Source organism: Peromyscus californicus, unplaced genomic scaffold (assembly GCF_007827085.1).
Source record: "Peromyscus californicus insignis strain IS unplaced genomic scaffold, ASM782708v3 Scaffold_22__1_contigs__length_63687245, whole genome shotgun sequence".
Classification (NCBI taxonomy): domain Eukaryota; kingdom Metazoa; phylum Chordata; class Mammalia; order Rodentia; family Cricetidae; genus Peromyscus; species Peromyscus californicus.
This window is the reverse complement of record NW_026294525.1, coordinates 34,108,403-34,135,096: the sequence shown is the minus strand read 5'-3', so window position 1 is coordinate 34,135,096 and position 26,694 is coordinate 34,108,403. Positions and strand designations below refer to the sequence as shown.

Below are 26,694 nucleotides of genomic sequence, written 5' to 3'. Positions count from 1 at the left end.
TCACCAAGCCCGAGGACCTGAGCTTGACCCCAGGAATCTATGTGGTAAAAAGAGGGCACCAGCTCCCTCAAGCTGTCCTCTGGCGTCCACACATCGGGTGCCGCACACAGTCGGCCACATACACCACGAAATAAATCACAACGATAAGGCTGTCCATGAGAGCAAGCAAGCCCCACGGAGAGGAGGCAAGAGAGGACGGCCGTAGCACACAGCAAGAGGAGGAAGCGGTGTGCATGAATAACAAGGGATCGTTGAGCAGGAGGTTGGGATGCAGTATGTGATCACTAACCCTTACACTTAAAAACCATAAACTTAATAGTAAGTTCCATGAAGGTAACTTTAAATAACTTCCTCTACACGCCCCCCCCCCCCCTTTAAAGATGTGGACAATGAAAAGGCAATGCTGCCTAAATGAAGGTAAGATCTGCCCAGTCAAGAGTGTGTGCATCTTAACAACTCGAGAGGAAATTATGGGCAGGGCTTCTGCACTACAGACCAAAGACATCAAGTCTTAAAGTCTTTATGTCATTCAGTCGAGGGCAAGACTAAGAAAACAATCAACCACATGGATGGGTACAAAGAATGCATTTCCTCACTAAATCCTGTGAAAGTAGGATTAGGAAATATGCTTTAACTAACTGCAATATAAAACTTATTAACAAGTATCCCTTTCACAAAATAATAAAAGTTTCAGATGATATACAAATTTGGAAGGAATTACTAATGGCACGATACATCGGATTTTTAAATACCATGGGCAATCACACAAAAATGATGGTCCCGGACTGGCTGCACAGCTCAGTGGTAGAGTGCTTGCCTGGCATGCACAGATCCCTGAGTTCAATCCCCAGCACCATGAGAGAGACAAACAAAATGCTGACCTCGTCAAGAAAAGCAATCGTGTCTTTTTCTTAAAACACATATTCAAGGCTGGTTTCTGGGTCTTCCCAATACAACCTCCTTATCCACTGTAGGAAGTTTCCCCATCTAAAGCAGTGATAACTCTCTCCTTATAAGAGTTTAGACCCAGATCCCTGTGACAACCTTTATTCTCATTTGCTCATACATCAGGCATCAGGAAATCCTGCAGACTCTTCCTCAGGGAATTCATGACCCACTCCCTCCATGACTGCAGTGACTAAGACCTTGGCCCAGGCCGCTGTTACCTTTACCTTCTACATGTGGCTGCTGTTTCTACAGTTTATAATCAACCCCCTGTTCTAAAGTGACCTTTTAAAATTGAAGTCTCCTCTGTGTCCTTCCTCTGCTCAAAACCATCTCCCCTCCATGTTACCCCATCTTTTTTTTTAAAGTATAATCAAAAAGCCCAAATGTTCTAGCAGCCGTCATCGGCCTGGTAGCTTCCTTCTCTCCCCAGCCCTCTGGCCATGCAGGGCTCTTTGACCCTGTTATCTGCTCTAGGACTTCCTCTAGACCTATGGCTTATTCCTCTTGACCTCTCTGCCTTAATAGCCCTTGCTCTCAGATACCTGCTAATCTTGACTATCAGCAGCTCAGGGTTTATTGTTGACATCTGGATACCTCTCTCTACCCCAAGACATACTTTTTGACAAATTTTGAACATGACATGTCTTCCATGGGCTCATGTGTTGAAGTTGTGGTCCCAGCTGGTGGCACTATTTGGGGAATAGTACTTCTGGAAGTAAGGCCTGATAGGAAGAAATAAGCCACTTGGGGTGTGTCTTGGGCAGCTCAATCTAAACCCAGACTCCTATCTGTCTTGCTGCTTCTTGGCTGCCTCCTCCACACACACTCCTGCTGCCAAGCTGCTTACCCTTCACTCAAGCCTAAATTCAGGGGATTCATGGGCTGAAGCCTCTAAGTGGGACTCAAGGACAGTCCTTACTCTCTTGCTTTTCTCAGGTACTTGTCACAGTGAGAAAAAGCAACTGGTCACATTCTCCATGAAACACCAGCAAAAGGACAATTTGTCTGATTCTCAGTGACAACTTAGAGATTGTATTTGGAGTAACTGAGTGATCGGCTGGCCAGGCTTATAGAACAAAGCAATGGATGAGACCTGAACATGGTTAAAGCTGAAATATGGGTATGAAAGTGACAGCGCTTTCTGCTTGGCATGCTACTGGGCAAAGTCCCTTAAGGTGGAGGAGGGAGGTATGAAGACAGGGGAGAGTCTAGCTGCCAAAAAAGGACCCACCCACATTCCATCAATGTTTATGGACTTCAATGCCCAACTTCCATGTGCAGCTGTCTCCTGGCCAACTCAAAACTGCTGTGGAACAAAACACATTTCCAAGGACTTTCAGATTTCAAAAGTCGAAAAGATTTATACTGATCTTCATTTTACGATGTCTTTTTTTCTTTGACCTAGAATGAGGAGAGAGTGAGTGAGAGATGGAGTTTTATAGATTAGACTCAAACTTGTTATACAGCTGAAGATGGCTTTGAAATCCTCATCTTCCTAGTTCCTCTTGTATGCTGAAATTATAGGTGTTTACCAGCTACACCCAGTTTCCCATAAGTCATTTTATTTGTTTTATTTATTTGGATGTTGTGGTAGTGGATAGTTTGTTTGCAAGGCTAGCTTGAATTTCTGATCTTCCTTCACTCCCAAATGCCAGGATTATAGATATGTACCATCACATCTAGCTTCCAATATCATTTTGACTAAGAATGGTGACTATGCATCTATTTCTTAACCCATGACAAAATGAGATTCCCAAGCATGGTGTCAAACTGAGGAAGAATACTCTACAGGGCATAAAGTGTTAAGGAAAGCATCAGACTGGCTTTGAGCCAGACACTGCCCCATGGGCTTTGCATGGATTATCTAACTTCATTGTCTCAGCAAGGGGAGGACTTTGGTGACATCCAACTTCCAGGCAGAGACTGAATGAACTCTCGGTGGTACACACTGATAATGATTATAAGAGTCAGTCAGAGTGTGAATCCAGCCATGTTGGTCTCCCAGCCTTGGGTTTCAGGTTTGTGATAATCCTTATATAAGGAACACCATATTTGTCCAAGAGAGACACAAAGAGTTCATTCTCCAACCCATTTTAAACTATTAATTTTTTTGAGTTAGTTTCCAATAAGACAGAAGATATCATTTGACATTAATATTAAAAGGACAAAACCAAAAACATATAAAGCAATCATAGCAGGGTTTTCCCCCCCTTAAAATGATGCTCAAGTCAAGAGAATAATGTAATACAGTTTTGCTGAAAAATTGCTTTTCCTAAAGCAAATACTAAGAGGCCGGCCTGGGAAACAAGTAAGTAAATAAAGTCTTGTAAATATAGCTGCCCATAAAAAGTGGTTTCCTTTGGAAACATTTGTATACAGTCAGCCAGAAAACTAATGCTACCATGCTCTTTCAAGTCCCAGTAGTTGGAGGGAAAAAAAGCATTACAAAAAAGAAAATAAGAAAACAGGGTTCTACCTGGGCGTGGTGGTACATGCCTTTATTCCCAGCATTCAAGAGGCAGTGAGATCTCTGTGAGACTGAGGTCAGCCTGGTCTACAGAGTGAGTTCAAGGAGAGCTAGGACTACACAGAGAAAGAAACCCTGCCTCAAAAAACAAAAAACACACACACACACACACACACACACACACACACACACACACACACACACACACACGATTCTATAATTTCGAAGCCCCAACCAGGAGTAAGAGGAATTCTTCAACCTGGGATCTAGATGTGTGTTCTGATAAAGAGAGATAATGGAATCCGAGGAATCTGAGGATATCAGACTACTTACAAAATGTTAATTTCTCACTATCCTAAGTTTTCATAAGACCAGAACAGCAATAAAGAAAGACTTGGCAAGAGAAAGCTAAAAATCAAACATTTGCTATAAACATCTGAAATCATGAACATAACACTGGTTTTTTTAACTGCATTATGTATGTGTGTATATATATGTATTGAACCATTTGTTTGATTAAATAGTTCATCAATGTATACATTATTTAGACTAAATGGAGTCTTTTGATAAGCAAGGTCAGAATTTTAAGCTACCTCCAGCTACTTTTAAATAGATATGAAGACATGCAGGATCTAATTTAGCCTCTTTATATGTATTTACCTTTTTTTTTTTTTTTTCTTGGAGACAGGGTTTCTCTATGTAGCTTTCCTGGAACTCACTCTGTAGCCCAGGCTGTTCTCGAACTCAAAGAGATTCACCTGCCTCTGCCTCCCAGGTGCCCAGCTTGGCTTTATTTACAAAATAGGCATCAACCATCACTGAAACCTTGGAGCATCTTCCTAATGCTTAAACTACCGGCCAACCAGCCCACCCATAGCCAACATCCTATTCACCCCTAACCAACATCACTGTCTTTAGATGGTCACTCCTGATCCACCCCTCAAATCCCTCCTCCTTCCATCAAGCCTTACTCCGCGCCAATTCTAATACCTTAACCCCTTCGAGGCTAAACAAGGTACATCCCAAAGCTACATTCTGCTTGGCTGATAATTTACACTAAGTATCAGGGTAAAAATTAATGAGGAGTAACCCCCTCCTCTCTCCTTCCTGCCTCAAACAAATCTTCCATCTACTCCCCCACTCCCCAATCAGTTACTATCCCCCATAAAAACCAAATCCCAGAACAGGGTGGGTAAGCAGTATGGCAGCCAGCAGAAAGGCCTTTTGGAGCCATCCTAGAGATATGTCCATACACACACACACACACACACACACACACACACACACACACACACACACACGCACACACACACTCACACACACTGCATGGGCTACTGTTCGCCCTGCTCCACGGCCCACTTCAGTTCTGCTTCCACAATAGTTGAAAACAGTCCATTCCTCCTCGTTCGTTTGTTCAACCCTCTCAAGTCTAAACCACGCATCACAAGCTGCCAAAGTGCAGACAACAGGAAAAAGTGTCTAGAACATCCGCCGACTCATGCAAAAACAAACAAACTTTGCTCCAACTGAAGGAATTGCTGGGGTTTGAGCCTGAACAATGGGATGAGAGGTTTGGACACAAGCCCCCCCCCCCCCCCCCCCCCCCCCCGCCCCCGAGTTTCATTCACTCTTACAACCAAGACCTCCATGACTCAGCTCCAGTCCTCAGGCCCACCCAGCCTGAATCCAACACAACTGAAGAATATGCAAGCTTGCACAGTTCTGGCTATTTTGACTGCCTGGGCGGAAGACAAATTAGGCCAGCTACCGGTTTGCTGTCACTGGCTGTTTGCTGCTTGAAGGTGAATATTTTGCTGTTGTTTAGAAGCATGGATGGAAACGACTGATAATCCCCCAAAGACAACAGAAAGCAAAATGGTAAGGCATGGGGCGCAAAGGCAGCCATTCCCTTTTAACTTTGGAAATGAGTTCATTCAATGGCCTCGATACAATGGGCAACATGTGAGAAGTGAAGTTCTTCAGCCAAGATCTAACCCGGAATACTACAGCCTTTCCTTTGACTTTCCCACGTCCTTATGTTTGGGGATTTGGAAAAACCAATGAAAGGAGGCATTCTTTTCGTGTAAGTCCTAGGCGTTAAGTCACCCAGGAACAATGATGTTTTCATTATCACTTTTAGCATCAAGATGGAATTAGACTTGCTGATAACTAATTTTTTTTTGATTTGGCAATCTTCCAGGCCAATATTTGCAATGTATATCTAAGACAGGAGGTTAAAAGTTTCAACTAGGGAGAAGGTCATTAAGGAGAGAGAGGAAGAGGGGGGCGGGAACCAACCTTGAAAAACAGAACAAAGTACCCAGATGACTCTTAGTGCCTCCATAGTCTATAGAACATTTACCCTGTCTGCCTATCAAGTGATTTAACATTAACCATGCTGCTGACAAAAACTCCCTTTTGAAATCCCTTTTGTAGGGGGTGTGTTGCGCTGTGGCGGTAATCTACGGTACACTGAAGAGCGTGAACTCTGCCACAGGCCAGTATCTTGGGCATTTTGCCCAAGAGGTCTGCTTTCAGCGCTCTGGGCGGAGGGTGGCACTCTCAAAACAGCTAGTGGAGTGACCAGCCTCCCTCCCAGTGTTTGGCAGACTTTCCCAGCTTCCAGTTCCAGCGGAGTTTTGAGCCCATTCAAGAATTCCATCTCACAGAGAGTGTTTCCGATACAGTCATTTGATCAGTCAGCGTTTGCCCATGCACCTGCTAAGCAACTGGTCGAGAGCCACAGAGCCACGTCCCCCCATCCTCCACCGGTAATCCGAAGGACTCTTGCACACACGGCGGAGCGGCTGAGATGCAAAGAACGAGCCAAAGGTCCAGGCTGCAGCCTGAGGTCAGGCTTCAAGTGTAGAGGTGATTCTCTTCCCTCATGACAACTTCCCTGTCACTTTGTTCCTGGGCCAGGTGGGGGATTTTTTTTGTTGGTCTCCTTACCTGGAGGTGGCTTCATCGCCTCCCTTTGCATGGCTCTCCCCAACGACCTGGTCCTTTCCGCTGGGGTGGTAAGCGGTTAGCACAACTCCCGGGGAACTGGAGAGCCAGCTCATGATGAGAGAAGGGGCATAATTTCTGGAATCCTGACACAGAGAGGAATGAAGTTCCTGTCTCGCCTTGGCAACTTGCTCATTAGCAAGGGCCAGCCCCTCCCTTGTCCCGGCCAGCGATTCACAGGGAGAGGGGCGTGGCCTCTCCAGCAGGGCTTCCTGGCCCTGCAGTCACAGGCTGTGGGTGACTCACAGCTTTGTTTAAACCCGGCAATCCCAGCCGGCGGCAGCAGCAGCAGTTAAGGGGGCCCCGGTGTTGTGTGGTGGTCCCTGCGCCCAAAGTAAGAACAGCTAACCGGTGTAAATACAAGCCTAGTGAGAAAAGAAACCATGGGTTAGGACAGGGCCTTTTTCCCTTTCCCCATGCCTGTTTCCATCTGATAATTTCTGCTACTTCATGTAACTCGAGTAAGGCATTCCTTTAACCCCTTCAGGCAAGGCGTCAACATTCAGCACAGCAAAACCGAGGAGCCTCCGTCAAACATCACAGTGCCATCTGGCCATCCCGAGAAAGGCTTCGCTTTCACATTAAAAATATTGTGTTACTGTGTACCCTGGAATGTCAAACATACCTCTTGTTTTATCAAAACACTCTTTAGAGGGGGAAATATCTAGCTAACGACCTGCCTGTCAAGAGGTATTGCTCAAAATAAAAGAAGTTCCAACATTTACTGAGAATCTATTATTTTACAGTTGTGTGTGTGTGTGTGTGGGGGGGGGTCTATGTCTGTGTGTGGACGGGTGCCCAGGAGCACTTCTGCTTGCTTGCTTGCTTGCTTGCTTGCTTGCTTGCTTGCTTGCTTGCGCGCGCACACACACACACACACACACACACACACACACACACACACACACACATCAATATTGTAAGAATTATAGCCAAGGGACAGGTGAAATACCTCGACCAAAATAAGTCAGTAAATGGCAGCTGAAGCCCATCTAGATTATTTTGTTTGATGAAAAAGCAAGCTCAAAAGTGATTTAAAAAAAAATCATTTTCTGCCGGGCGGTGGTGGCGCATGCCTTTAATCCCAGCACTCGGGAGGCATGAGGCAGGCGGATCTCTGTGAGTTCGAGGCCAGCTTGGGCTTCAGAGTGAGTTCCAGGACAGGCTCCAAAGCTACACAGAGAAACCCTGTCTCAAAAAAACAAACAAAAATCATTTTCTGTGTTCTCTAAGTTAAACAATAAAAACAAAAATTTCTACTCTGATCTACGTAGCAATCTGAACTGAAACACTTTTTGCTTGATACGTATTTCCTTATTATGTGTATTATATCTCTATTAGATGGGATCTTTGTAACCCTGACTGGCCTGGAATTTGCTGTGTAAACCAGGCTGCCCTCAAACTCAGAGATTCAAGATTCTCCTGCTTCTGCCTCCCAAGTGCTGTTCACGCCACGACACCTTGATTTGTTGTTGTTGTCATTGTCATTACTGTTGGGGGGGGGGGAATTATTCATGTGTGTGGTTGTAGGTCTATGTGTCTGCCACATGTTCTGGTACCCCAGAGGTTAGAAGAGAGTTTCCGATTCCTCAGAGATGAAGTTATATGGAAGTTGTAAACTGCCCAACATGGGTACCGGGAGCCATTTGGAAAAGTAGTGTGTGCTCTGCACTACTGAGCCATCTTTCTGCCCTGATTGTTGTTGTTGAGGCAAGATCTCATGAGAGCCAAGATGGCCTCGAACTTGAACTTGCTACCCAGTTGAAAACCACATTAAATTTGGGATCCTCTTGCCAGGCATACACCAGCAGGCCGGCCAGTTGTCCCCGTGGCTGCCAGTGTATGGGGGTGGGGGTGGGGTCATTGGATCCAGAACTTGCAAGGGAAGGAAGCTACCAAAGGATCCAAATCTCCAGCCACAACCTAAAATTCTTGGCTATCTTTGTGACCACTCTTGGTTAATCTAGCTAAAATTCCTCAGAGGATTTTGCCATTCCATATACATATGATTTGTATTTTTTTCATTATTTAAAACTGAAAAATAATTTTATTCATATTTAAAATATCCATTGTCAGCTGGGGGTGGTGGCACACACTCTTAGTCCCAACAGAATCAGGTAGATCTCTGAGTTCAAGGCCAGCCTGATCTACAGGGCAAGATCCAGGACAGCCAAGGCTACACAGAGAAACCCTGTCATGAAAAAAATAAATATAAAATAAACATATAAATATAAATATTAAATTAATATATAAATATAAATAAATATGCACACATATATACTTCTGATGTATCTCCATTTTTTTTGTCATGTCTGCAGTGAACTCACACACACATACATACACACACACACACCCCTTGCTTTTATTTATTTTTAATTTTTTTTTTTGGGGGGGGTAGGGTTTTAAGACAGGATTTCTCTGTGAAACAGTCCTGGCTGTCCAGAAACTCACACTATAGCCCAGGCTGGCCTCGAACTCACAGAGATCCACCTTCCTCTGCCTCCTGAGCACTGGGGTTAAAGGCATGCACCACCACCGCCCAGCCACATCTTGCTTTTAAAAGGCCCTACTATATATATTCTTTCCTCTCTCTTCACAATTAGTTGCTAGATATTTCCACCCCTCCTCCTGAGGGCTCTCTTCTGCACTCTCCTCTCCACTGGGACTTAGAATTAGTGTTAGCTACACTCTACTTACTTTTTTTTTTTTTTTTTTTTTTTGGTTTTTCAAGACAGGGTTTCTTTTTGTAGCCCTGGCTGCTCTGCAACTCACTCTGTAGACCAGGCTGATCTCAGACTCGGAGATCTGCCTGCCTCTGCCTTCTGGGTGCTGGGATTAAACGTGTGAGCCACTACCTGGCTGATGGCTCCACTGTTAGGGTTGATCTTTAGCCCATCTTGTCACCTCCTCTAAACTCTGCACGTACTTACTGAATCTACCCCAGCGCTACTGAGATGATGTGACTCCTTCCAAACCTTCACTGATTCCCTAGTTCCCTGATCTGCAGTCACTTCCTGCCCTAAGTAAGGCTTTCACCTCACCTACATATCCTTCTTCCCTCGGGGCACACTGTCTCTCTTTATCTTCCCTCCGCATCTGACCTCTCATTTTTTCCGTATCCCAGGCTTTTAAGTCAATGCTAAATGGAGGAAGAGGTAAGGGAATCTGCATGTTCCTTCAGTATCAACCTGGAATTAAAATTGGCCAGACAAGTGGCTCCCATGCACATACTAGTACCCCTGAAGAGTTTACCATTTCAGGTAAAATAAAAAAAAAAAAAATACAGGAAGAGACAGCCAGAAGGTATATAGGTTAAACTGGGTGTTTTTTGCCTTTAAATGACCTTGTATGGAAAAATGGTGAAGGGTTCCTACATCCCAGAAACTTTTTTTTTTTTTAATTCCCTGAGACAGGGTTTCTCTGTGAAACAGTCCTGGCTGTCCTGGAACTCACTCTGTAGAGCAGGATGGCCTCGAACTCACAGAGAGTCACCTGCCCCTGCCTCCCAAGTGCTGGGATTAAAGGTGTGCGCCACCACCATCCGCCCATCCCACCATCTTGCTTAAAGGTAACCCCTCTGTGTTTTGGAAACTCTCTTTTTCTTTCCTCTTCTCTGCTCCACTCCTCCCCTCCCTTCTTTTCCCTGGGCCTCCTTTATATCTTCATTTCTCTTCTCTCCTCCCTCCTTCCTTCACTGAACCTCCAGCCTCTGGGTGTCACACAGGGGACACTGCCAACTCTCATGAGTCAATTGATAATGACAGATGTTGTCCACTGGGAACCAAAACAGTCATTAAGTCATATCTCTATCTAATTATAGCATCTTCACTTATTTAATAAATCAACCATAATGCATAGGTTAAAATGTAACTATTTCACAAGTTCAAGTAATAGTTGGGTTCAGGCAGAAAATGAACTGTGATACAGATTAAACTCCAAAACATTATAAATTTTGAATCCTACTCATTACATGGAAATTCCTCATGCTCCTCTTCATTTCTTTCAAGTGCTGTTGTCACTGGTCTGAGGATACGCCTGCCACAGGCAGATAGACAGCTAGTAGGATTGGTATACCCAGCTTCAGACTTAAGCTCAAGAGAGTTAAAAATAGTGTCAGAATTTTACTATGTCATCATGGAAGTAAACTTAGCCACCAACATTGGCCAATGAAAGAGTGTTTTTATTTCGTAACCTTAACTCTACCAACATTCATAGTTCAGTTTTGGTTCTCTACCAGCCACCATTCTTGTACAGATCATCTTTATAAAAAAGTAGAATACAATAAACATACACTTTAGTGTTTCCTATTTCAGACATTTCATGTCCTTGAAAATGTGAATCTTCCAAGCTGTTGAGCTCATTCCAAACACTTCCTGTTATGAGTCATCTTAGAAAGTAATTAAAAACATCAAGACAGTTGGACCATGCATTTCACTCATCCCCTTCAAATGTGGTGTGCTGGATGTCACAGAAAGGGGGAAGAAAGCTGTAATTTGTGCACTCAAATGAATTGTTAAAAATAGGTTAGCAATACAGTGCTGAAGTGTTTCACAATTTGACAACCATGTTCAAAACTCATTTTAAAAATTCGTAAGTTCAGTGTTACTAGTATGGAGGACTTTACTAACTGTTCGTATTTTGACATGGGCCTTTATTTAGTCATGTAGAATTAGACTGGGAAGAAACCAAAATTGCAGGGGCATTAACACGTTTATTAATATCTTCCCTCCTCATCAGTCTACATCAGTGAAGGAAATGCCGGTAAGTGAAGGAAAATCATCCACTTCTATATGGTGATGTAAAACCTATATAGAAACAAAGTCATTTGGAAAATGGTCATTCAAATGGCAACACTGAACCCTATCTCTAATTATGTGTTATAACAAGAACTGGAATAGATGACTCAGTCACAATTTTATTTTTTCAACCTAAGTGATAAAGTGGATCTAGAGTAGTACTGAGTGATGAGAAAGGAGTTTTCTATGCCGCCTTGCTGATGTTTCACTGGGCCTTTATCATGAATAATTCTTGAAAGCTTCCGTTCTGGTCAATTCTGTGCAAAGGAACTATAGCTAAAAACATTCTGTCCACAGAACTGAAATGGACTTCCTTGGAAATGTCACTCGTTACTAATTCTATCTGGGTCAATGAGGGATGAGTCTGCCTTTATCTGGACAGCTTCAAACATTTCTACCTCATTATCAAAGTTATTTTAACTGTCCCTCCAGGGAAAATATGTATGAGTCATACCCAGAATAATAGGCAGCTGTTACAGCTGGGGGCTAATTTAGGGCTTCTTGCAAACATTTAAGAGGGAAAGAAAAGCCCTTTCTTACAGTTAAGGAGTTTGCTGCTAAAAAATGACGCTTGCTAATATTTGTGTACTTATTCTTTTTTAGACCTGGATGATAAGGTTTCTTATTTACTCATATGAGGACCCTAAAAGATATATTAGAATTATGCCTACTCTAGACCTGAGGGTTGTGACATCTAGCTTGTAGGTAGCAGAATCAAGGATAGGAGCCAGTGTGCATGCGCGCGCGTGTGCGTGCGTGCGTGTGTGCGTGTGTGTGTGTGTGTGTGTGTGTGTGTGTGTGTGTGTGTGTCTGGTGAGTCTTAGATAGTGCTAAAGCTACAGCTGTCTCAGTACTGATGCTGTTTCCTTTATGGAAAGAGCCCTGTAGATGACAAGCAAGGAGAAGAGCATAGAGCAAATCTATCGTGTTCAAGCAAACAGAAAAAAATGCACTGGGTTGGAGACTGGCATTCTAGCCAGCACACAAATGTATTTTCTGGTACCTTGAAACTGTTTCTTACGTCAAAATGCTAGAGGTGTATGGCATTCTAAGAGACAACCTATCTGAAAGTGTTCTGTCCATAGAAATGAAACAAAAGCACCTTGGTCATTGTCAACATCCTTCCATTGTTTTTGAAAAAAAAAAATGTCCAGCAATGGCAGACAGATTAAGTTTGTAAACCCAGAGACAATTAGGATTTGTTAAGCACTGGGTCTTGGAAAAGGGCCTGTGTTAGAACACAACTGTCCATGGTCAAGGTCATAGGGCTCCACGGTGAACCCACTTGTCATGTTGAAACTAGACACTGTCCAACAAAGCCAAGTGCAATGCATGACTAACTTTTCCATTCGTTTTCTTTCTCCTCATTACTCAGTTTAGTGAGAGCTTTGTTTTAAATACAACTGAAGAATCAAGTATGAATGAAGAACATTCTAGGGCTCCACATACTGGAAAATTGAGTTTTGCATATGCATAGAGATACAATTGGGAAAATCTAGAGTTGTAGCTGTAGATTTGTCCAAATACAAAAGTCTTATCTAGAAATAGATGGCAAAGGCTCCAGAGATGCTTCTACCTCACAGAAAGAAACCGCTGAGGGGTTTAGGTTCCATCCTGGATAGAGGTTGGGGGCGGGGGGTGGGGGGGGGTGGCGGGACAGACAGATCAAAAGTGTTGAGAGAAAACTTGGGGAAGTCTCCTGTACAGGAAGAGGGAGTAAAGCAACAAGAGGGCTCAGGAGGTGAAGGCCGGGACCTCACATGGCTGAAGGAGAGAACGAACTGCTGCATGCTACCCTCTGACCTACACACCAAGGGCACAACCCCTTTCTCTCTCTCTCTCTCAAAAAAAAAAAAAAAGTAAATTAAAGAGAAAAAGAACAGGGATGGGTTGATTTGTGCCTTGGAGGAAAATATAAATAAAAACCATTTCCTGTTTTGTTCTGTTGTTTTGTTTTTAAAAGGGTCGTATCCCTTTCCAAATGAAGTCAGTTCCAATGTTCCACAGTAACGTCCAGAATAAGCACACTGTCTGGCTAGAACTCTTCCTACAACTGCACACACTGGTGCCATCCAAAGGAATTTGTGCTGTGAGGCTTACCGGAAGCTTAGACTTTCAGGGAGATCTTCAGAACTGGAGAAGTAATCTACTAGAATTAAAAACATCCTATAGGCTGTACTCACCACCAGGGCACCTCCAACATCAGCACCACACCCCTACTTTCTTTCTCGAGTGAAGACAATATAAGCACATGCTCCTGTCTGGTGCTCTCTGGAAGGACCCAGTCTAAAGGCAAAAGAAACTATCCCAGGACCACTGGGATTATCAGCATCATCGCAGCTTGGGCCTTGTTCACTGAGTTCTCAGACTGGGGCATCAGAGACAACAGGAAGGGGCTGGAGAAATGGCTCAGCAGCCAAGAGCACGTGCTGCTCTTCCAGAGGACCCAAGTTCAGTTTCCAGCACCTCCAACGGATGGTTCACTACCTCCTGTAAGTCCAGAGGCAGTAGATCCAGTGCCCTCTTCTGGTCTCTGGGATCACCCACACATGTGGCACACAGACACATATACATAAATAAAAATAAAATAAATATCTTTTTCAAAAAGAAACAACAGGGAAATCCTAGTATCCCTTCTTTAGTGACAGCGTTTAAGTAATTTGCTAGAGTATATCTAAACATGTTTGTGCTTTATGGACAAGCTTCAGCTTCCAAGAGAAAAAAAAAAAAAACTTTTCAACAGTAATTTCAGTGAGGAATCTCTAACAGTAATTTCAGTGAGGAACTTAATTGTGGGGGAGCTCGGCTTATTCAATAGTAATTCTTTCTGCTGAGCTAAATAAGAAACTCCTTTCATTTTTAAAGATACAGCACATGGTTGCCAGAGAGATGCCTCTGTAGTGAAAGGCACAAGAAGAACTGAGTCCAGTTCCCAACATCCACATTGGGCAGGTCACAACTGTCTAGAACTCCAGCTTCAGTGCTCTGGTCTCTGTAGGCACCTGGCACTCACCCCTGCATACCTACATAGATGCACACATTCAATAATTAAAATATAAAAACAATCTTTTTAAAAACAAGAGACAGAGAACATGTGGCATTGTTTTTATAAAACCAGCAGCCTCCTTGTCCACCAAGGTTGGCAGCTGAAGTACTAAGCCAGTCTTTGAAGCCCATGTTTCATAGAATGTAATTTGGGGACTGGAATAGGTGAGAAGAGCCTCTCCATGTCTCTGTACACAAACATCTGAGAGCCCTTCTGCAGGATTTTCTGCTCAACAGAAATTCATTCCTGACTTCCCCATACAATGTCCACTCTGGTTCTTGGAGGATTCTACACAGGCCTGCCTTCACATAGGCCTGAGTCCAGCAGAGCTAGTCATGTGACTTGTTTACTTCCTCTGCTCACACAGAACTCAGAATCAGGCTTTACAGAACTTACTGCTACTGAAATGAAAGTAAAATTATTCCTGAATTTAAAACAAAGCTTTATTTGAAATTTATTTGGGATAACTGACTCAGTTTTGAGTGTGTGTGTGTGTGTGTGTGTGTGTGTGTGTGTGTGTGAATACAGAGTCCTTGGAAATAACTGTTAGCTTTTTTTATTTAATATGGTATATACTTTTAAGTCCTCGAAACAATTTGATATTGTGGCAAGACTTTATTTCCCAAGAATCTATTAAAGTTGACTCATCCACCAATAGCAGCCTAGAGTCACAGGGGGACAAAAGATCTTTCTGTATGATTTGTTTTCTTTCTTGAATTTATGTCTTTTATCATTGGCTGCATTTTTTCTCTGTGAAAGAATTTTCAGGAAAACTAGTGAATTAGAAAATTTGGAATACAATTAATTCAAGAGAATCCCACATTTGATGTGGCAACAGACATTGTCATCTACAAGGTTCGTGCTCAAGAACTATGTGATCTGCTAAAAAATTTTTTTTTTCACACACTAAAAATTCTCAGTGTTTTAAGTCACCTTACAATTTTGTGTTGGGCTTTATGGCTACCCTGGGGTGGGCGACCTGAAGCCTGGTTGGACACACATAGCAATCCCACTTCGAAACCAGGTCAATGGCCTAAGTTTCCACAGATTGTTACAGTGATTCAAAACCACCATTCTTTAGATTTATTACTACAAAGGATTTCCCCCAAATGCCCTGCTCTCACTCAAACGGAGACAAGATCTTTAAATGTCCTTGTGTCCAAAACAGCTTGTGCTCCTGAAATCTGCTCTGAAAATACACAGAAAAGCGTTTTCCATCCTTCTGTTTAATAATTTTTGCTGACCTCTGGTCGTTACCAAGGCACTGAGAACACAGCTATAATCAAGAGGATCTAAGCCTCATGAAATTTTAAAGAGAGACTCAAAATTATAGGGCTGAGGCTATCCAAAAGTTATCTCCATCCAGTCTAAGATACTCTTTTTACAGAAGCAGCTACTGGTCAGCAGGGGGTGGGTTGGGGAGGAGCAGGTCAAATGGTTATAGAGCCAAGACGGAGAGACCAGGAAAATTCCATCTCCTGGTACCAAAGTACCAATATACTTTCCTTCAATAGTTCAAGTTCAGGACCTGCCTCAGCACAGTCAAAAGAATCTACTATAAGCATGGATGGCAGCCTTTAGGAATCCATATTCAAACAATTATTTTGTGTAGGGGGGAGGGCGTGCATCACAGGATGTGTGGGGAGTTGGAGGACAACTCTCCTGCAGATGGGTTCCGGGGACAAACACAGGTCATTGGGATGAGTGGCCAGTCTCCCTACTTGCTAGCCCAACTAATCACTTTTAAATAACTTTGTTGTTTTTTTTTTTTTTTTTTTTTTTTTTGGAGACAGGGTTTCTCTGTGTAGCTTTGCGCCTTTCCTGGAACTCACTTGGTAGCCCAGGCTGGCCTCGAACTCACAGAGATCCACCTGGCTCTGCCTCCCGAGTGCTGGGATTAAAGGCGTGCGCCACCACCGCCCGGCTTAACTTTGTTTTTTAAACTCCTGTGTCATACCCTACCTCCTAGGGAAAATAAAAATAAAATCTCCGCAAAACTCTAAGATTGTCTATAATTCAAAGAGCAAGAAAAACAAACAAACAAAAAACTCAAGTGAATTCCACTACAAAGTAAGCCAACTTTCCCTCAGTCTGTTTTCCCAGTATTTCATCTCTGTAGTTTTCTTTAAAAGGATCTATTATGTATTTTTCCTTTCTCAATAAAAACTTACACTGTAATATTAAATGCATCCCATTCCTACAGGTAAGAATTAATAAGCAGTAGTAAACATAATAAAATCCCATGTGGTCATCATCCTCTAAGAGTGAGGCAATACCTTTCGTACATACATAAAATAGTTTGGAACACAGTGGACATTCATAAAACACAGCTTCCCATCACAACTGGTGTGAAAGGCAGAAAGCAGAAAACCTAGGTGTGATGAAATCTCTGGGAGTCTTCACACACACACATGTGGTAACGTGTTGCCTCTTCTGCTTCAACAGAAGCAGTCTTAAAAATCTTTCCAGAAGGTGAATATAACCTTCCAAGTCGTTGAATTTAAACTCCACGCTGTGAGGTTGTTCTGAGAAATGCATCTCTCTCTAAGTTATCAAGGACTTGAATCAACACAGTAGAATCACACATTTGGTCAGAAAGATGAGTCATATTCCGAAATCCTCCCTACTGTAAGCCTGGCTAGCTCAGAAGCAATATTGGTCTTAACCTTGCAAAGATCATCAAAACAAAAGCTGTGGTGGGTGAAATGAATACATCACACACACACACACACACACACACACACACACACACACACACAGTGAAGCAGTCAAAAACAGGGACACTTTGATTTCTGTCAAGGGAGACTGCCTTTACCCTATTCCACACAAGCCTGTCGGGAATGTACCTGTATTACAGGAATATCAAAAGAAAATCAGTGGAGTCCACCATCAGACATGTTCTTTAAAAGGTTTTTTCAAAGATTTCAGTCCAGAGCTAGAATTCTACCACCTCAAATGTGAATGAGAGCCATAGAATAAAGCTATCGCAGAGTCCCCCACTATCCGAGAGGAAGCCCTGCCCACTAATGATGTCCTCCATGAAGCGCTTTGAGATGAGCAAGCCTGCCTCTATCCATCCATCTATCTATATCTATATCTATATCTATATCTATATATCTATATCTATATATCTATATCTATATCTATATATCTATATATATATATATATATATATATATATATATATATAATTGCTGTCACAATCCATGTCTCCATTAAAGCCACAGGCCGGCTCATCTTACATAGATACTAACAAACACTTCTGGAGAGGCTTAATCAGCTAGATACTACACAGCCCTCTGACATTTATTTTCAGTGAGGGTGGGCTACAGTGTAACTATTTGTGATATTGAGCATTAGATCAGATGTGCAAAAAAAAAGTACATTTCAATATTAAGACAGAGAACATGTCAAATAAAAGGCAAATAATTTCAGGGCATACCCAAGTATCAAGGAAGAGGGCACCACTGAACATTGCATGTGATTCACCTGCTCCAAGGTTTCTGCATGACAACATTTACTACTTCATGCCTAGAGAAATGCTTGCAAACCTACACAAAGCAATGGCAACAGAGAATTGAATCATGGTGGAAGAGCAAGGCTCCCTTCCCCTTCGAGAGAGTGACAACCACTGGAAGCCAAAGCACAGGTCCTGTCTATGTTCAAGGTCAACATGGTGTGAGTTACATAAGAGTTTAGCTCTGATGTTCTGTATCTGGTATTGTAAGGTGACTATAGTTCACAACACTGTGTAACACAGTTTATAAAGAACTAGAAAAGAGTTCAAAGTTTCTCAACATAAAGAAATGATAAACTAAGGAATAGACATGCTAATTACACTGATTTGATCATTGTATACATGTATAAATTATCATATTATACTCCATAAATATGCATGATTACCATATGTCAATTTCTAAAACATGCTGGGAAGAGTATGCTATGGAGAGGGGGAGGTAGTAGGAGTCAATATAAAAATATAAAAATAAATAAATTTGTACCAGACCATTAGGAACTTCTAGTGCATTTTATATTTATATTCTGGAAGCAGTAGGAAACAATCCAAAATGAATGAACAGAGTAGAAACATAATCAGATCCATGCAAAGAAGGAATGCTGCCTGATTCTGAATCACACGGATAGAAGACAGAGGACAGAGATCAGCTATAAGGTCACTGTAGTTAGTATGGGTCATTGGGGCGCTGTTTCAGCAGTGACAGACTTGTTGGGACCTCATCTCCTCCACTCAGCCTGAGCTGCTCAAGGCAGGGATGATGCAGAGGGACATCATGGCAAAAGAATCTTCACGAACTGGAAGAGTGCACACAATTATACAAATTTATAGTCTGGATGAATGTAGATATCTAACATCAGGAACTGCTCTGATATGACTCCATAGTGGGAAGGCCTCAGAAGACGTGGTTAGGAACTATCTTTGTGACAGGTGAAGGGAACGCAGTAAAGCTTTCATGACTGAACTTTCAGATCTCTAGACATTCTTCCCAAGAGAGTAATTTGCCCAAAGTGTGTGCCTGTGTGTGTGTGTGCGTGTGCCTGTGTGTGCGTGTGTGTGTGTGTGTGTGTGTGTGTGTGTGTGTGTGTGTGTGTGTGTGTGTGTGTGTGTGCTGTTCCTGTGTCTTCCTTAGTGAATGTTGTATTTGGTCATTTATCAAGGATGCTTAACTTCTATTAGGGGAGTCTCCTTGGAGCATTTAACATCAGACTCTTTTGTGTTTGTTTTGTGATCTGAGGCTAAAGAGTTGTGAACTTACCGAGCAGCTGTGAAGTTCCTGAGAAGCCCTTCCAACTCTTTTCTCTCCTGTACTGCCTGATTGCCTTCCATGCTGATGCTGTTAAAGGTGAACCAGGGCATCACACAGCCAAGCCGTGATAGCCAGGGAATAACGAACTTGAACTTCTTATGGCAGCCACCAGCATCTTCTTCATTTTGGCTTGATATTTTATTACTGAAATAAATCTATTTCCTGTTATTTGACACTGTGTAGCCTACTTGAAAAACACTAAAGCAAAATAAAATCTCATAATTGAAAATGATAGGCATTCTGGCACTTGGCTGTAATCTCAGCATTTGAGAGTTCGAGGCAAGCTTCGGCTATATAGTGAGTATTGCAGTGAGCCATAGCTAGTTACATAGCAAAACTGTGCCTTAAAATTATATATATATTATATATATATATATATTATATATATATATAATATATATATTTGAGGCTAGACTCAGAAGTCTTAAAGTATCCATGATTCCCCCCCAATCCATCCAAGAAGGTTTCGTCTTTTAATACTCCAGAAAAGTATGAGCTGATTCACGGAAGACAGTGTTTTTGAGCATTTAGTTTATCCTATCCTGAAAGCATTCTCTGTGAACAATGAAACAAGGAAAACATCTGTTCCCCCAAACCAGCAGGCCAGGTGATACAACATCCTCTTCCCTCTTCCCTTTCCTCTCATTTAAACAGAGGCCATCCTTGTTTACAGGATAAGGGCAAGAGGTAAAAATTCTTCCCAAAAAGGATGCAGTGCTTGTTAGGGCTATGAAGTTATTGTGTGAAGCTGTCACATCGGCTGTTCAAGTAGGCTATCAGGATAGGAGTCACTTAAGCACTCAACAGCGGCAGCCTGGGAGAAGCCTGTGGGAGGGAGCAAGGGAGGGTCTGAAGCCAAAGGCTCCTGGAAGGCCTCTGTCTTCACTCACTGGTGCCGCTAAGCTCCTGCTCTGGAGCCTGTGGGAATGATGCGTTCTTACAGAGCAGGAGCAGGGCTGTCCTGGAGTACAACTGGCCTGGGGAGAAAGGATGGGCATCCCTGGCTACTCTTCTTCGAACATCTCCACAAGGCAGCTGCTTCACACCAGCGCTTCACCCCCACCACATTCAAAGATCAGTGGGTCAGGTTTAAAGGGAAAGGCACAAAGAAAGGAGGCAGGGCTAGAATCCAGAATAAAATTCTTTTGATCTGAAAGTCTAGATTTTCCATTATTCTAGCCTACATACAAAACATCATGGGGACTTTTAAGGGGAGTTTAGTAGTGACATGATAACTTCCCTAATCTAAAGGAGCTCCCCTTTGTTAGGTGTATGATTATTCATCACTTTGCTTGTCGCAGGTAAATAAATAGCATGGGCAATAATATTATGGATACCAAAAATGATATCTGGCACTCCAATTTGAGAAGTACTAATATGAATAAAAGAAACATCGCAGGATCAATAAAACACAGAAATAAAATGTTCCAGTGTAACCAATGTTGGGGGGATGGGGTGTTGAGACAAGATCTCACATTATAGGTCAGACTAGCTTGGAACCTCCTTAGGTAGCTCAGGCTGACCTCAAACTCATGGTGGTGATGATGCCCCTACCTGTTCTCCCACCTCAGCCTCCTGGGTACTGTGATTGTAGAGGAAAGCCACTGTGCAGGATAATTTTACCAAATTTGATTCTTTCAGTAGGTATTTTGTATTTTTCATAAATGTAAATACAGATAAGTACTGTCAATATATGCATGTATTTAGTCAATAATCTTTTAAAATTCTGTGTACTGTTCTGACCCTCAAGGAAAGAGGCATGTTACTGATAAACGGTAATTAAATGTTCTGATGATGAGAACAGTTGACAGAAAAGGTAAGAGAGCACACGCAATGGAGGTCACTCTGGGAGCGGAACACGCATCAACCTTTTTGTGATAAACACACAGAGCAGGTTAGTTACAGGTAGTTACCCCCTTTTGTTTTGTACAAAAAATAGTAACTGGCATTCATTTCAAAATGGCAGCCCCTACTCAGGTAGGGTGTGTGTGTGTGTGTGTGTGTGTGTGTGTGTGTGTGTGTGTGTGTACATATGCACATGCTCACACGCCTACTTATAGAGGCCAAAGGATAGTCTTTGGTGTTATTCCTCAGGAGCCACTCCCCTCCTTTTCTTTAAATTAAGACAGGTTCATTTATTGGCCTGGAACTTATTAACTAGGCTATGTAATAGGTTGACTGGCCAGAGAGCCCCGGGAATCTATCTGTCTTCACCTCACCAGAGCTGGGATTACCGAGCACGTGCTAGCATGCCTGGTTCTCTTTTGACATAGGTTCTGGGCATTGAACCCTGGTTGTCATACTTACAAGGCAAACACTTTACAGACTGCTGTCTTCTCGGCCCAACAACTCCAACTCTAGATTTATTTAGGTATCCTTCTTCATCTTCAAGACTGGCTGCCTCACTGAGTAACCCAGAAATCCTTGCGACAGGGTCAGATTTGAGCATCCTTTTGTGTGACTAATGAAACCATAGAGTACAAAAGCAACCAGAACCACTACAGCATTCTAAACACTGTGAGGGCTTTTGGAGAAATAGGTAACCAAGATGCCTGCATGCTTATTACATCTGACAAAGGAAAACAACACAGATCCAAGGCAATCATACAGGGGCTTCATATATTTTCTCTGCAGTAAATTAGTCTTACCTTTGGAAATGAAATGAGAGGGACCCTGCAATGGTTCATGGCAGGCAGGGATGCGATCCACAAAGAGGTGAATAAAATTCGGTCCAAGACTTTTGGGAGTCTGATGCCAGGTGGTTTATTCCCAACAAATTTAAACACTATAATTTGGAAAATAAAAGTTTCCTGCCATAATACAATCCCTGGTGCATAAGGAAGCGTAATTACATAGAAACTCAACTCGGGGCACATGTCATTTCTTCCAAGATAGTTTCTAGAGATAGGCTACCTGTATTAGCCTAAGGGCCTAAGGGTCTGGCCTATTCTGAGTCATATAGATAGTGTAGAAGTCAGTTGGGCTATTGGCAACCTCTGGTCCTGGTTGTGGGAGCTTGGGGCAGCCTCTGGCTATATAAATAATGGAAGAGTCATTTAAACTATTAGGTATCTCTGGGTCCTGGTTGTGAAAGCTTAGGGAGCCCCTGGCTGTAAGAGTTATTCAGATTACTAGCTGCCTCCTGTCCTAGTTACAGGAGCTTGACATGGCCTGACCCAACAGATGACGCAGATCACCAGGGTATTAACCACCTCCATTTCCCAGCTTTCTGGGTGGAAGAACAGGTTTTACATATTTCCCACTGGAAAGACAAACCAAAGCGTTTAATACTTCTGGTCTCCCTGGAGATCTGTGGGCTCAGAGACCTTTGTGCTGTGCTCACAGCAAGCGAATATTAAGCATGAATATTTCTTAGACTTCTTATACTTTAAAGGTGTGATGATAACTCTGGAATACTTCGTGTGTGTTGGAGGGTATGGTGTAAATATGTCTCACTATGTAGCTCAAGCTGCCCTAGAACTTGCTACATAGACTAGCCTGGTCTCAAACGTGAAACAAATCTACCTGCCTCTAACTCATGAGTACTGGACTTACAGGTGTCCCCATGGTAACCAGCAGTATAACCTTTTAATAATGAATCCCAACTCTATAATGAAGACTCACTTCCCAAAGTGACCCACTTTTACACTGAGAAAATTGTGGGTCCAATAATCCAAACACACTGGGTCAAAGTCAGCATTGCAGGAAAGTATATACCCACTTCCTGCCTGCTTCCTTGTCCCATGTAACAATTGCTTGAGACTGCTTTTTTTTAGGTGTTTTAAATAAGTGTGACTAAAACCATCAGAGCCTAATAGTTCTTAAAGCTAAAGCTTTTTCTTTTTCGTGTGCTCTCATATAGAAGACCTAGGCATTAGCTTAGATCTCTCTCAGACACCTTCTAGAAAGGGCTAATCACTGACATCTGAGTGACATTTCATTGTATAATCATGTTGTTTCTCTTATATTCTTTTTCAGTACTTCTAGCCCTCCATCCTACCTCTACCATGCCATACTGAAGTGGTTTATCTTTCTCTCAAGCCTTCCTCACCTGCCACATATACAGACCACATCAAACTCTACATTCTCTGAGGGCAGAAAGTTCTCACTGTCACCCTGTCTTCAAAGTAATACCAGGGATACAGTTACTTGTTGATATTGCTGCTACTCCAAATGCCACAGATCTGGCCAAGGACACAGGATGTCAGGTGCCCTGCTTCTCCAGAGCACAGGCAGGCGCGTTAGTACAACCCTGAGAACACAATGAAGAAATGGAGTATATTCAGATTTCTGATAGGCGAATTCTTCCCTGGTAGGATAGATGTTGGAAGTCTGTAGTTAAGAGTAAACCGTTACTGAATTGGTCATGGTTAATAAAACCTTCTATCGCCTGAGAAGGAAATCCAGTGCCTACTTATACATTCTGAAATAAGAAGGAATCTAGTTTTCTTTCTTTCTTTGGATTTATTTATTTTATGAGTGTGAGCATTATACCTGCATCACACACATGCCTAGTGTCCACAGAGGTCAATTGAGGGCATCAGATACCCTGGAACTGGAGTTAGGGATAGTGCAAGCCACAATGTGGGTGCTGGGAACTGAACCCAGGTCCTCCACAAGAACAGAAAGTCTTCTTAACTGCTGAGCCATCTCTCCAGCCCTTCCCTCTGTTCTTTTATCTGCCCCCTTGTAAAGAATCCAGAATCATTACCACTTAGAACTGACTAATTTGTCAATAGTCACAACCTGTCTTTGTGTTATTGAAGCTTCAGTATACAAGCTTAAAAAAAAAATTCACAAGAACACAAAGTCCGTAATCCTCCTTAGCACAGCATTAAATTACCACTTCCAACTAATCAACAACTATAATTAAGTCTAATTATAAATTACAAGTACCTAATTTTAGAAGACCTTTGCTTTATAAATCCTAGACATTAGAGACATTATTAACTTCACTATTTGAAATTATTCCAAGGCTGGAAACCTCCTTTGTGGGTTCTTGCCTCCTCTGTTTAGCCTGGAAACAGGCGATCAAGATCGTCTAGCTCTAGGACCAGCTATCCCTTGACATGAAATGGAATCTCTGACAGGGCATCCGAATGCTTCCCACTCAGAACTCACTTTCCTTTATACTTCATTTATCCCCGTGAGTTTAAGATTTTGTTTTTTCAGTCTCCTGATCTATTTATCATGTGGTATGTGGTAAATCTAAGCCCTGTGAGTTTAACGAAAGCCTGAGAGAAAACCCTGACACTGGAAAAGAGGACTCAAAAAGAGGATAAATTTGTACTGTAACACACACAAGTTCATAGCAGAGGAGGTAAACCTCTTGTTTCTAGTTTCCAAACACCATCAGTTATGCTGTATTGGGTTTGGAGCATTTTATTCAAATTGAAATGACTGAAATGTGTTATCTCTGCGATAAGTAATAGCATAAAATAATATTCTGGTCATCTGAGAGCTGGTGGTCCAATGACATCATACTGGGATTTTCCATGTATAAAAGGAGGGTTGTGGGGTTGGGGAAAGGTTTCATTGGGTAAAGCATGAAGACCTGAGTTCGAATCCCCAGAATCCATGTAATGTCAGGTACAGTGACCAACATCTGTTTATTTATTATGTATACAGCATGTATGACTACAGGCCAGAAGAGGGCACCAGATCTCATTACAGATGGTTTTGAGCCACCATGTGGTTGCTGGAAATTGAACTCAGGACCTCTGGAAGAGCAGTCAGTGCTCTTAACCTCTGAGCCATCTCTCCAGCCCAGTAACCAACATCTGTATACAATGGCAGGATGGCAGGCAGAATCAGCAGAATCTCCAGCGTTGATGAGCCAGCCAGCCTGGCATACTGTGTCAAACAACAGAAGGCAGAACCTGTCACCTACACGGTATAAGTAAGGTAAGAACTAACATCTAATGTTCTATGACCTTTGTGCATGCACCTGCACATGCACAGGAACATGTACACACACACACACACACACACACACACACACACACACACGATGGGGGGAGTGGAGTAGGGACAGACAGACAGAGATTTAGAACTAAAATAAAAAGGAGGGCCACGTTGTGCTCAGTAACCTCGGAACTTCTTTCATCTCCAATACGGTAAGTCCATGATCGGTTGATTGACACTGATCGTCTGGTAACTCACAGGCCACACATTGTCAGCTATATACAAAGAATAGTGACAGTCATCAGCTAACCAGAGACATTGACCAGCTCTTCCGTACCTCTACAGATATCAAATATCATACAGTGGTCAGCAGCAAATTAAATGGGGGAAATGTTTGCCTTCCTAGGTAGTCCTTTAGAGGATTTGGTTAATCCCAAGCAAACCTATAGAGCAGCTGCTAAGCCAATGAGTGTCAGTGATTCCTTTCCCTGGAAAACAGCAGTAGAAATATCTACTATCCATTCTTATAATCACATGACACTGGTCATGTAATCACGACGATAGCTAGTGGATATGGTCTTCGAATGGAGAGAAAGGTGGCCAGCAGGGACTTTTCCTTGGAAGAGAAAACTAGTATGGGAGGTTATCTCTTCTGTCCAGGATTGACTTAATCTTAAGGGATGTCAGCAGCATGTATTATGTGATAGTGATTTGGGACACTTCTGAATGTAGCCATCATGGTGCCTGCCACACTGCCCAACCTAGTCACAATCTCTCAAAACAGGACAGTTAGCCCTCAATGGTAAGTCAGGCTCAGTACCACCAGACTCCAGCTAGAAATAATAAGTAACCCTGGGGTATTGAGATACAAAAGACTACTGGCTTGGGAGTTGTGCTTCCCATAATTTGTGTTCCAAAAAAATTAATAGGCTCTGTAACTGTATGCAAATTAATCTTCCTAGGTCTCCACTGCCTCAGTCAACAAGGGAAAGGCTAGTCAGACCACATGGGCTACCACTTTCCATCAGTGGTGTGTCTACAGGCATAGCACACATCATCTAAAATGTGCAGCTCACAACATATGCTCACTAGGTGCCATGAACTATGCTAAGTGCGTTTTCATGTCTACCTTAATACTCAGAATAGCGATGACATTTTCATCATTTTACAAATGAAAAACTAAAACAAAACATGCAAACTCACAAACAGCAGATAATCCGAAACTCATAGCCTCAGACCGGGACTGAAAGCACAATGAAATGGGATCTGTATAAGCATTCTATCGCACCAACTCATGACTTCACTCTTCATCCTGCTCTTTCAACTGCCAGATCAAGGGAATATTCATTACTTTAAACACAATGCTGCATAAAGCGGGGTGATTCCTCCAACAATCTCCTAAGAAGGTGCATGACAGTGATATGTAGGAACTGAAATCAAAGGCAGGCACAAGAAACCCAGCTTTCCCACCTACGGTCTAGTGAGAGCATTCATGGTGTGCTTGCCCTTCAGTTGCAAAAGCTCTCCATTCTCTGTCACTTCCGTTATGCAAAAGTCAATGTTTTCACCTGTGTTGAAATAAGGTACGCTCTTAGCTTTAATTTGGTTGCCACCTGCTGGCTGAAAGTCCAAAAAAAAAAAAAAAAAAAAAATCTCTGCTGCAGAAACTGCTCAGTGACTGAGAAGGAAACATGTAAACAA

The 26,694-nt window shown here is 42.5% G+C and overlaps 1 protein-coding gene and 1 long non-coding RNA gene across 5 annotated transcripts in view; one reads left to right on the top strand and one right to left on the bottom strand.

The window, feature by feature from the left end:
• Arhgap18 (Rho GTPase activating protein 18) overlaps positions 1-26,694 on the bottom strand; it is a 214,783-nt gene that overhangs the window by 143,718 nt on the left and 44,371 nt on the right. The window contains exon 1 of one of the 4 annotated variants that reach the window (XM_052751245.1): positions 6,368-6,780. The exons of the other annotated variants lie outside the window; for them this stretch is intronic. Coding sequence (XP_052607205.1) covers positions 6,368-6,480 — 113 coding nt within the window. The 5' untranslated portion in view covers positions 6,481-6,780. Of the gene's footprint in view, positions 1-6,367; positions 6,781-26,694 lie in introns of those variants that run through there. 4 annotated transcript variants of the gene reach the window in all.
• On the top strand, positions 5,072-7,175 carry LOC128118524 (uncharacterized). The gene is made up of 3 exons (XR_008221248.1): positions 5,072-5,293; positions 5,852-6,286; positions 6,912-7,175. It is a non-coding gene; the product is annotated as an uncharacterized LOC128118524 (long non-coding RNA).